This window comes from Centruroides vittatus, unplaced genomic scaffold, assembly GCF_030686945.1.
Source record: "Centruroides vittatus isolate TY-2023 unplaced genomic scaffold, ASM3068694v2 contig_165, whole genome shotgun sequence".
NCBI lineage: Eukaryota > Metazoa > Arthropoda > Arachnida > Scorpiones > Buthidae > Centruroides > Centruroides vittatus.
The window spans coordinates 741,168-753,485 of record NW_027121000.1 but is presented as its reverse complement, the minus strand read 5'-3'; the positions used below and the strand labels follow the sequence as shown (position 1 = coordinate 753,485).

At 33.9% G+C, this 12,318-nt stretch overlaps 2 protein-coding genes across 2 annotated transcripts in view; one reads left to right on the top strand and one right to left on the bottom strand.

The window, feature by feature from the left end:
- The window catches only part of kst (spectrin beta chain, non-erythrocytic 5 kst), a 96,169-nt gene extending 89,741 nt beyond the window's left edge, over nt 1-6,428 (bottom strand). The window contains 1 exon segment of the mRNA XM_067262933.1: nt 6,410-6,428. The gene's annotated coding sequence lies outside the window, so the exon portion shown is untranslated.
- A 2,066-nt stretch (nt 6,429-8,494) lies between these two features.
- Ip259 (NSA2 ribosome biogenesis factor-like IP259) lies at nt 8,495-11,514 on the top strand. The gene is given in 3 exon segments (XM_067262931.1): nt 8,495-8,597; nt 10,692-11,217; nt 11,219-11,514. Coding segments are annotated over 2 exon segments (783 nt in total). The 5' UTR covers nt 8,495-8,597; nt 10,692-10,710; the 3' UTR covers nt 11,495-11,514.
- Nucleotides 11,515-12,318: the final 804 nt, after the last annotated feature.

Genomic DNA, 12,318 nt, shown 5'->3' with positions numbered 1-12,318 from the left:
GACGTCACAGTTCATTGCGCACGACGTTTACGTCACACCTTCCTCACCATATTCTCTCTTTTTTTTATTTTTATTTTTCTCGAGCGTGTTAGCAATAGTTTAGAATTACGAGAGATTTGTTGGCTGGCGATACTTTATTCCATGTAGATTTTTACCAGAAGAGCCGCGGCGATATCACGGAATACCGCCGATCACGTGACCAAGTTCTAGGAGAAAGCGACGCCCTGTACAAGGACAGAAGCTTCGGTAACCATGGCAACCACGTGATCAGACTTACGACGACGGCCGCGAACTTTTTCTTCCTTTTTTTTCGTGTTTGCCCTCCATTTTTTCCTCTTACGTTGATATTTTCTAATTAATCCAGTTTAATGCATAACGGCACGTAATGTACGTTGTTAAATTCATATCTGCCGTATCTTATCTCGTCGGCAGAATTTTAAAACGGGAGGAAAAAACCCCGCGCGCCACGGAAACAAATATGTAAGAGAGGAAACGGTACGGCCGACGTAAAAGGGGGAATACTTCCTGGAAATATTAAATAAACGAAAAGAAATCAATGGCGGAGAGATGGACAGTAGATGAATGAAGAAGGGTCATTCCACCTGATAACATCCCGGAAAAGCTCACTATTCGGGATCATCCGTGGCATTCGTTTTGAGATTTCTCTCCCATGCATCACTGATTTATCAGCCGTGTCATCTCTTTCATTGTCAGAAAAATTGCTGCAAAAGAACACTGCCGCCGTTTGTCATTTATGACAAACAGCAGAATGCTTTTATTTCTTATAATTTACATAATTTCGTCAACTGAGTAACGTACTTCTCTTCTAAATTGTCTCTTAACTTCACAATCTTTACCTGGGAACATCAGCAGCTATGCTATTTGTCTTCTTCCTTTATTTATTATTATTATTATTTTTTTTTTTTTTTGAAGGCGTTACACCAACAATTTCAGCATATTTAGGAAATTATCATCTCTAAAATACTATTTTTTTTATAATTTTAAATCTCGGGAAGAATCTTAATGAGATTTTCCTGACTTTCTTTTGTTTTTTTTTCCATGGAAACATGCGAAAAAATTCAGTAAAACTATCAGATTGTATGGTAAATACAACGAATAACTCGCTTCTCGGACGAAAAAATACAGAAATATTTTGAATAAAAAGCATTTTTTATATAACTTCATTTCTACGTTTAATTTCCAATTTAAAAGCTGAGATGGCATTTTATTTCGTGACTGTTTTGAAAACAAAACCATAAATTTTCTTCCAAATATAATGATAAAAAGTCAAAAAAATTGTGAAACTTCATGCATGTTTAGAATATAATAGTGTTAATTTGTTAAAATTACATTTACGTAAGCCATCAGTGAATAATTTATATGCTACACTCCACTTCTGTAAGCCGATTTCGCATAAAATAATCACGCAGCAACAAATTTTACAGTAAAATAATCGAAATTTAATCTAGAGGAGTGGAACCTGAGATAACGGACACCTGTAAACGACGGCCATTTTTTTAAATATCGGTGGCCGTTGTCGAGAGGTTTAGAATCAAATACTAAACTTAATACCCGTGCAAGTTTCTCGGTAGATTTATAATACGAGAAAAAAAGAAAGGAGGGAAAAAAAAGAGAATGAATAGAGCAAATTGTTCATAAATCGGTTCGCTTCTCGTTCAAAGTTATCATTTGTTACCTTTACTAATGGCTGCTTTGGGGTCTCGTAAGCCTTCGTTTGTAGTTCCTTTGCGCAATACTTGGTTCCTTTCTAGTCCATTGCCTGCTCGCCCGAGGACAAAGCCAACAGATAATATCTCTTTCTACGCTCCTCCCCTATATCAGATACATACTGCTCGTGCTTTTATTAGTTCCTTTTCCTGATTCTTCTTGTTCCACATATTCATTCATGGTCTTAAAGTTTCTATACAAGTCGTATACTAAAATTACAATTTCGGATCTTCGAGTGGCACAATTTACGAGACGAAGAAATGTATATTACTATTTATAATTAGGTGTTTTTAATACGAAATCGGTTCACAGCCTTACTTTTCTGGAGAGAAATCGTTGATAGAATTCCAATTACGTAAGTTTTTCCTCCTCCCTCTTTAAGAAATTAACAAATATTGACAACGTGTTCTGGTGTCAAATATTTGCATAAAACAAATTAGGAAATATGTTTGCACCGAAGCAAAATTGAGCAATATCTCGAGGATAGTTTAAGCGTTATTCATAAGTCACGCGGTTTTCAGAAGAATTTATCATTGTAATTTTTCTACGAGTTAGCCTATATGACCCTATGTCGGTCATCATGCCTATCCTTGTTCCGCATGTTTCAATATTCATCACTTTGCCGAACAGGATACTGGTAATCAAATGCGCCCAAATCTTCTTGTGAAACCGGAGGAAGTTCGTTTTAAAGTATAGGAAGTGGTATAGTAAAAAACGATATATTTAAGCTAGTAAGGAGGGTTCTTACTTTTAAATCATTTCAGAAATTTAGAGAATTCGACGCTTCATGCTTTACTTCAGAGACGAACCATTCTCACCTGGAAGCAATTCTGGCATTCGGAAGTAGTAGTAGTGGAATCCTTCACGGGTCTTGCTCCCGTCCTTACCGGAATTGCGTCCTAATAAACATGTGCTGAAACTAAGTGAGATGATGTGCCAACATGTGGAAGTCAAACATTACTTCGTCTCGAGAGCGAGATTATTACTGGAAGTGATAATATCTACACCATTTTTTCGGAGTGTCTGAGCATTACAAATGTAGAAACGGTCGATGAATTTCAAATAAAAACAAAAATAAAAATGTTCGTCTGCACGCTTAGATAAAGCATTAAATTTATTTAAATCTAATTTTTGCACGTAAAAAAACATTTTAAAAGCCGGAAATTATGTATTAGAAACCCGACAACTGCACCGATGATACTGTATATAGGGCTTCGACTGGTAAAGGCAATTAGAATTTTGATGTGACGTTAACCTCGTTAGAATTACTGTTATATTAAAACTGAATGAACGTAATGAATTCATTTCCTCGTTGCGGTTGTCAGTAGGAGACTGCCCTAATAAAAATTATTCCTCGGGGATTAGCGGTTATAAAGATATGTATGACACATCGCGTCATCTCTGTCGGCCGCATCTAGAACGCGCCCTTTAGTCTCAAGGAAAGAAAAAAAATATATGGATCCATTGCCATCTGGCTGGAACCGACTCCGAAATTTTCGCGCCATGTGCAACTGAGGCCTTTCTGTCGACAGACTAGTTCACCTTTCCAGTGGCCCAGTTAGTCGAACAGGTTCTTGTCCTGTTAAAGGTCGGTAAATCATCCTTGATTTTTCAGACGGCTCTTTAAGTTTGAGTCGTCAAGCGAATCAACGATAGAACTCCCATAGTTCTAAAAAAAAGAAGTTTTTTAAGTAGCAATTTGTGATGATTATCATCAAGGCAAACAGTAGCCTAACGTCAAGCATTCGTAAACAGAAAGAAGCCATCACTTATTAATTAATCCAATCTTTATCCCCCGTATTCTAACAATCTATATCTATAAATCTCAATGGAAAAAAATTGGGGTGCAGATTGGAATTGATTCCTAACAACATACGGAGATATTCTTCCTGTGTTTCATTGCGAGGGGCCATCAAAAGGAGCCGGGCCCTACTGTACTTTTTCAAACCGTCCTAACTCACTATACTATTACTATTACATTTTGTTACGAATTAACGGATAAAATATTTGTATAACCATATGCAATCTCCCTATATAGTGTTACGATTATCTCATAATTACGTGGTGTTATCCGCCATGACGAAATGACTAAGTAAGGAAAAGAAAGACGAGGAACGTAGTAGACAAATCGACTTATCAAACCGCAGTAACACGATACCTCAACTGCCAAATATCGAACAACAAACCGGCATTTTTCATTTTCGAAAAATCCTTTGATCGGTAACATCTGTGTTACCAAATAACCGAAGATCCGTTTGTTAATTTAACAAGTCGCTCGTCTATTTTTATAATAAAACAGATGGATTACGAAACGTTTCCATACCCCGGGTCGCAAGAAAGTATCTTAAATCGTTCGTGCATCACCGTGACAACTGTTCCTAAGCAATTCAAGAACAGTAGAAAGTGATTTTTCTCTCGCCGAATCGGAACGAGAAAGCGGATCTAAAACCTTTCCCCCCTCTTATTTTCTGCAGAATTTTTTAATTGCAAAGGTCAAGGTTAAGAAGAATAATCTCGTAAATAAATATATATAATATACATAAAAGACAGGTGTAGGTCGTCGTCAGCATGGGGTATGCGACAGGTGTACCACGTGGATAACTTCCCTCCCCCCGAGTGTCACAGACTAATAAGAAATGCTCGGGGTCAAATGTCGGACAAAGACCCAGAACCAAACCAGAAATGGAATAAACCGAGAAATATAAAGAACTTAAAGTATAAATAATTAAAAAAAAACAATATGGTCGATTGCTTAATAATTGTGGCGTAGGTTCGAAATTTGTCATTGTCTATTACACAATTAGTTTAATAATATAAATATTAATAACCCCTTGAAACGAGTTTATATTATCGATCACGATGCTCACGAGCACGTTCTAGTGTTCAATTTTTCCGATCGCTTGTGTGTCGGGGCTTTGTTTACCGATAAACAAAACGCTTTGCCATTGTTAAGCACGCGCTTTTTCGTACAGAAAGTGAGTAAATCGCGCTCTTTCTGTTATGCAAAGCGATGATGCCCGAGTGGTACACGTGTACACCTGGTTATTATTATGCGCTGGCAGAGACGCCCCACCCATTTCACGTACGCGTTTGAAACCGAGTGTCGGAGAGGGTTCACCTACCCAAAATTTGTCTTGTCCATGTACACCTCGTTTCTCTTTATCCGCCGCGTGTTTTATCCACTGACGTCGTCGACGGGTACGATCGTGACACGCAATCAGTTAATTTCATTCAAGATAAAGGAGTAAACACAACTGAAATGTGACGCGGACTCTTATTTTATAACAATGATGACCATTCGCTACTTGAATGAGATTCTGCTCTGGAGGCGGGTTGGAGGTGAGCCTGCAGGTGTCACCACCAGCGACATCTGCGAGGAATGCCATAACTAATCCTTAACTCTATTTAATTTTTTCTTCGACAGATGTCGCTAGTTCGTAAAGACGCCATTTTTTTTAATTAATAAAGAGTTTTTATTATTTTAATTCAAATTTTAATGCAAAATATTAACTATTTTTAATTTTAAAAACAAGCAATTTGTTTTTTAAATTTTTCAAACTTTTAAGGAGGATTTTTAATACTTTTTAACACATTTTTCACTTAAAAATGCATTAAAAGGTACTAAAAATGTGCAAAAAAAGCGATAAATTTAAATACTTTCTTCGGTTAAATAAATAATTAAAAACAAATTATTCTTCTTTAAAATATTAATTTTATTAATATTTATTTTTAAATATATTAGAAAAGAAATCTATTTAGCTTAAGTGTTCAAAATAGCTTAATATATAATAATAAACAATATATATTAAGACAATAATATATAATTAAGGAGAAAAAATGTTCTCATTGATATATTACTTAAGGATACTAAATTGTTAAATAGTAGATCATTATATGATTATTTATTTATTTTTAAATTTAATGATCCCTACTTCTAACAATTGATAATGAGATCTTATATATATATATATTCTAATTATAATCAATATATGCTGAATAAGTGACATAGTTTGAATTTTATTATGCCAGATAATACAAAGAATGGCTTCAAGTATTTGATTTTCAAATGATTTATATAATTAATGTCATTAGTAACTAATAAATCTTTCTAGTTAAATATATTTTCATTATTTTGTGATAATATTTGAGTATTAATAGGAATTATCTATCATTTTTCTGTTAATGTGGTCTTTTTTTTAAAGATAAAATTAAGAAATTAGACGTTAGATGTGTTAAAGTGAGGCACGTCACTAATCTCGTAACAGTTTCTCAAATATTATTATATCATTCTATGTTGCTCAACTATATTAGTTTAAATGAAAATAAAATTTTTGAAAAATGTTGTAAATATATTTATTTTAATTAATTTTAATTCATATTAAATTGCATATTCCAAAATGAGTAAAGATATTTTGTTCTCAACTTCCCTACGATATCAGACAGGCAAAAATGCCTTCATTTTTTAATGATCCCTCCCTTAATTTCTTCAATTAAGCTCATTTGATTTGGCAAATTTTTGTGCTTAAACATATAGATTTTTAAAAATTTTCTGTATTGTCTCATCATTTGCAGCTTAGATTTCTATTATTAAAAATATGAGCGAAGATCTACAATTGTAAGGCTCAATTTCTTTAAATTATTCTGCGCTTTCTACGGAAACTGGTGCAATGTACTTACTTACCTGTAAGAGAAATACTGGAAGGATTCAAGCTTGTATTGTTCACGCAACAAAAGACGGAGGAAATACTAAGATGGAAACTACATTTCCTTCTACGCATGCTAAAGCATTGCATGGTGTCCTTAGTGGAAATCTCAAGGAATTGCAAGCTCGAAGTGATGGGTCTCAATCTCTGATACGTATCTATCTCGTTAGATTATCTTTTGATAAAGCATCAATACGTTGTTCCTTATAATAAAATTTGCCTCGCTTCCTGAATATATTATCACTGAATAAACTAACAAATTTTCTCAATTTTATATTGTTTATTAAGAATTTTGTAATCTTATTAAAAACTCTATCAAGAAAAAACAATACGGTGAAACCAAATGTAACTTTTATGCTAATTTTCTACTATAAACGTTTACGAATTAAGAATAATAAATATCTTTTAATTACTACCGATGCACTCGCATTGATACCTATGCGAGTGCATCGGTAGTATGGAGTGCACGGATAAAATACGGATTACAATATAAATTTCCATTTTATGGAAATTTATATTGTAATTCGTATTTTATCCGTGTGAAAATAAATAAATTTTTAATGTATTTTTTTTAATTCCTTACATTTTTACAATTTTATAGAATTCCGTAAATTAATAATGTTCTGTAGAAATTACATTATGTCTAACACGCAGGAATGTGAAAAATTTAACTGTATTTATGATGAAATTATCGAAGTTGCAGTTCCGCGTTATCAGGTTGAAAGAGGAATATTTCCTTATATTCCAAATTATAAATTCTGCATATTGTGTGCAACGTTATTTCTACAGCAAACGATTAATTTGCAAAATTTTTCATAAATTATATACACTATAACTTAGTACCATAAACTGTAACGTTATTCGAAGCACAGAGCCGGCCCTCGAAATTTTGCCGACGTGTGCAATACTATACCTTGCATCTCTAGCCCAACCTCATATTAACGTTTGAAATTTTACAAACCATTATGTTAAACACATTTTTTGCTGCCCTCGAAGCTTGCCGCCCTGTGCAAATGCACCGTCCAATGAACCGGCCCTGGAAACACATAGGCCCAAATTAAAACTACGACGGCGTCAATAACTGATCGCTCATCTCTTATTCTTGACAATCAGTTTAGAAATTTTTCTGCTATAGTTCTAATGTCATTGGCGTGTCTTTGTGCTTATTATCTTTCCTATGTTTGGTGTTTGTTTGCTCGTGCTTCTATGGATAAAAGATACACAGCTCTAACAAAGTTTTTATGGGAGAATAATACTCCAAGTCCAAAATCACCGTATGAGTACAGATAGATCTTTATAATCATCGTGAGTGACTTGTTGATCTGTAGTCCATTGCCGTCCGTGTTCGGTGTCTTTCGCGTTGTTTAGATATAAGTTTCAAAAATATAAATTTCCCTTTTCAACCTAAAACTTAGAGATGTGTTTTCGTGTAGCTAACCAAATAAGTTACTGGTCATTCGGCTATATTTTACGTCGTCACTTCCGTACAAATTTTGTATATTACTGTAGTTTAATGTTATTTTATTTTAATTATCGGTACAAAAGAGCGGGATCATATACCTATTTACAAAAAAAAAAAGTTGGAAAAATCCTCCGACTCGGCCTCAATCCCGGATCCCTAAATATTTATTTAAGATTTCAAATAGTTTATAAAAGAATATATAAACAATAAATACCAAAGAAATTCTCACATTTTTTTATGGTACCGAAGAAATGACGGTTAAGGTAACAGCCTACCGCTCTGGGGATCCGGGATCAAATCCGAACGAGTCGAAAAATTCCCAAAAATTTTTCGGGGGTGGTCCGTTCGGATATGTCGAGCCTGGCCGAATTCATCATGGACTTGCTTAAAGAGACTTTCTTAGTGCCCACAGGGCGGAGAGTTAAAAAAAAAAGATACCGAAGAAATAAAGATTTTTTACAAAATATTGATATTTGCTTGCATGTAATAAATTTACAAATAAATATTATAAACATATTTTTTAATTCATAGAATTTATAAGCATTTTTATCGTCAGATTTGATGTAAATAATTAAATTATTATATATAAAATCAATTCGGGTTTTTATATTGGCTATAATTTGGTTATATCGGACATCTTGTTTTCCCGTAACTACGATAGGCGACGAGCCACGTGGATGGAAGCAATCAGTTTCTAGAAATCGGTGAGTTACCTTTTAACCATTAATATTTAATTTATTATTATTTAAAATGAGAGCTCGTAATACAGAAGAAGAAAATGTCATTTAGTAGAGTTGTCAGGACACTCGAATATCGATATTCATGTATGGCTATGAATAAGACCTTTACGTTAATCACGTGACTCAATTAGACCGATCCATAAGTTCACTTTTACGATAAAATGACTGAATATTCGTTTATTAGATATAACAGCGTTTACAAAACAGTTGTTGCATGAACATGAGTTTAACGTGTTAAAAAATTTTCAAAATTTAGCTATGGTATAGTAGAAACATGTCAGCCTCCATTTTGGCACAATTGCAAATGTGTATGACACTGTTGGGACCTTAACCGCGCATTCATTTATTCAGCGCGCTTGCAGCGCTTTTAGCGCATGTGTTCAATTATTAAGCCTACTGCCAGCGCGCTTAAGCTACGCTTTCAGCGCACTGGCAGCACCTCTCGACCACGCTAAAAATACTGCTTACAAGATGGACGCCTCCGTGAAGAAGTATCTTTTTCGATTACCAAACGATAAACAGTTTTTTTGCTACATTAAATGAGCAGATTTTTAACTCCTTTGCTTCAAGTATCTTTTTAATAAATGTGAAATGTATAATAACAAAACGAAATATAAGAATCTATTATTATTGTCTTTGTTTATGAAGTCAAACCTACCGTTAAAAGTTGGTTTATGAAATACTGTTTCTAATTTTTATTTACAGATTCTAGCAATTTACTGCAATATTTGAGAGAGAATAAAATTTTGCCTTCTGAAGTAGACTTATCATCATTAAATCATTTAAAAATACATAAAGTGTTAATAGAATCAGTCAACGCCAATGACACAAATAAATCATCATTTCTACGTTTTCTTATAAAAAACATCGAACTGAATGGCTTTTCTTCTAATAATACTGAACAAACGCACGTAAATATAGCAGTAAGAGAATCATCGTTTACATCGGCCATTTTGAGATAGCTTTCTCTCCAGCAAAAGTGTTTTCGACCATCAGCAGCAAAAACGTCACTTCGAGTAGCAACATGTCAGCCTCCATTTTGGCACAATTGAAATGTGATGACACTGTTGGGACCTTAACAGAGCTGTAAAGCATGCCCATAGGAGCAAAAAAGTCAAAGGAACCATACCACTATATGTGACCCTTTGGGAGATATACCCCATCACAGTATGTATAATCATTTCATTGCAAGTATTTCTATATTGTTCATGAAAGCCTAAGAAATTAGTGTCTATGATTTTTTAAAACAATTTGTTGTTTGGCAAATTCCAAATGGATCAGATTTCTGATAGAAAACAGGATAAATATGAAAAGTTATGTTTTAATTTTACATATCAGATTTGATTGTTTAATAAGAATCTAATTTACAATTTACTTACCTTGGGCACACAAAGTCTTTATTGCTTGGACCTAGTCAAACTTGTGATGGATTGTGAGAATGGTTTGATGTTGAAGGATGAACCCCAATGTTATTCTCATAGGTCAAAGGACCTATGAGAATTTTGATGTTCTGTTTAAGACTTGAACTTTGTTCCCAGAGCAGCAGATACTGACAATTTTGTAATATTGGTCATCCAGCTGATTTATTGATTGGTTAATAAAATAATTCTATTAATCTTGTAAAACAGATATTATTTTGAATAATTGTGCACTTTTTAGTTTATATTTTTTAACATTGTTGTGATATGTCTTTTTAATCTTTATTTTATTAGAATAAAATTATTTGTTGGCAAATACAACACTTACTTGAGCCTGTGATCGGTGTGAAAATAAACAAAAGCAAATCAACAAACGTTTTCCGAACACCTTCCGTGTCCTTCCTCGTGTTAAAACGGACACGGAGAGTGTCCGGAAAACGTTTGTTGATTTGGTTTTGTTTATTTTCACACCAGTCACAGGCTCAAGTAAGTGTTGTATTTATCTAATATACACCCTGGTGTGTACGAGGAGGATATATTGTTTGCGGGTTTGAAATAAAATGCTTATATGCAAAAATGTGAGTTTTTATATATTTTATACCAAAAGTTATTTTTAATTTTGAAAATTTTATCATTTCAGTTACCTTAATAAAATCACCATGCCTCAAAATGAACATATCGAACTTCATCGTAAGCGGTATGGCTACCGACTGGATTATCACGAAAGGAAGAGAAAGAAGGAAGGGCGTCTGCCTCACGAAATGGCAGAAAAGGCAAAGAAATTGCGTGGAATAAAAGCGAAACTGTACAACAGGCAGAGATTTTCTGAAAAAATACAGATGAAGAAAACACTAAAAATGCACGAAGAAAGAAGAACTAAACAGAAAGACCCAGAAAAGGTGGCGGAAGGTGCCGTTCCGGCCTATCTGCTAGACAGAGAGAGGCAGAATCACGCCAAAATTCTTTCAAATATGATCAAACAAAAGAGAAAGGAGAAAGCGGGAAAATGGGAAGTTCCTATTCCGAAAGTTCGTGGCGTTAGCGAGGCAGAAGTATTTAGGGTCTTAAAAACTGGCAAGCGAAAGAAGAAAGCTTGGAAGAGGATGGTAACCAAAGTGTGTTTTGTAGGAGAAGGATTTACGAGAAAGCCTCCAAAATTTGAAAGATTTTATTAGACCAATGGGACTTAGGTTCAAAAAGGCACACGTCACGCATCCCGAGTTGAAAGCCACTTTCTATCTTCCCATCATAGGCGTGAAGAAAAATCCAACCTCCATCGTGTACACGTCGCTGGGAGTGATTACAAAGGGAACGATCATCGAAGTGAACATTAGCGAGTTGGGTTTGGTAACGCAGTCGGGTAAAGTAGTCTGGGGTAAATATGCCCAAGTTACAAACAATCCAGAAAATGACGGATGTATTAATGCCGTGTTATTGGTATAAATAAAACATCTATGCCATAATTATTTTAAATTTATTCTAAATTTCTATGTTCTCAAATAAAATTTGATTCTGAGGATGCCACTAAGATAGCCAAAAACATTTGATAAATAAAAAATTGTTTCTGGAACTGGCTAGAACTTGTTAAATTTACACTTTACTCCAGTTTAAACTTAGTAACAAAAAAGAAGTTAGTGAAATATTTGTATATAAATTCTCTCTCAATTTAAATTAATCATCAGTTCTATTGACAATACAAGAAAGCCAACCAAATTGTTTAAAAGAATTACTTTTGCCTTTTTGGGCTGCAAAAAGGCAAATTCCGGTTTACACCAGAAGTCACGTTATTTCAATTACAGTTTTCCCCCCAAAAACAGTAATAGATGATTGGCATGACTATCGTTAAAGGAAAAGTATGACATATAGAGGCAAGATACTACTAATTTGAGAGGGAGAACATATATTTTAAACAAAACGAAATAAAAATACGATTTAAAGTTGCAGCCCGGCAAGGCAACGATCTCAATAAATAATCGCTCGTTTATTTAAGGCTTCTCCAGATTAAAACTTCAATAAAGATTTAAAATATGCACCGTATCAAAGATGTTTCAATTTGTAACCAAGGTTTAATCTGAAGAAGCCTTAATAAACAAAAAAAAGCAAAGATAATTATTTTAAAACTGGTTGGTTTTCTTGTATCGTCAACAAAACTATATCTTTAGAATTTTCAGCAAGATATATGTATATTAATTTTAAAATGTCATTCATATTTAAAATTTCATAATAGTTGTGTGTACTGATCAACTTAAGTTTTTTTTATTTATGAA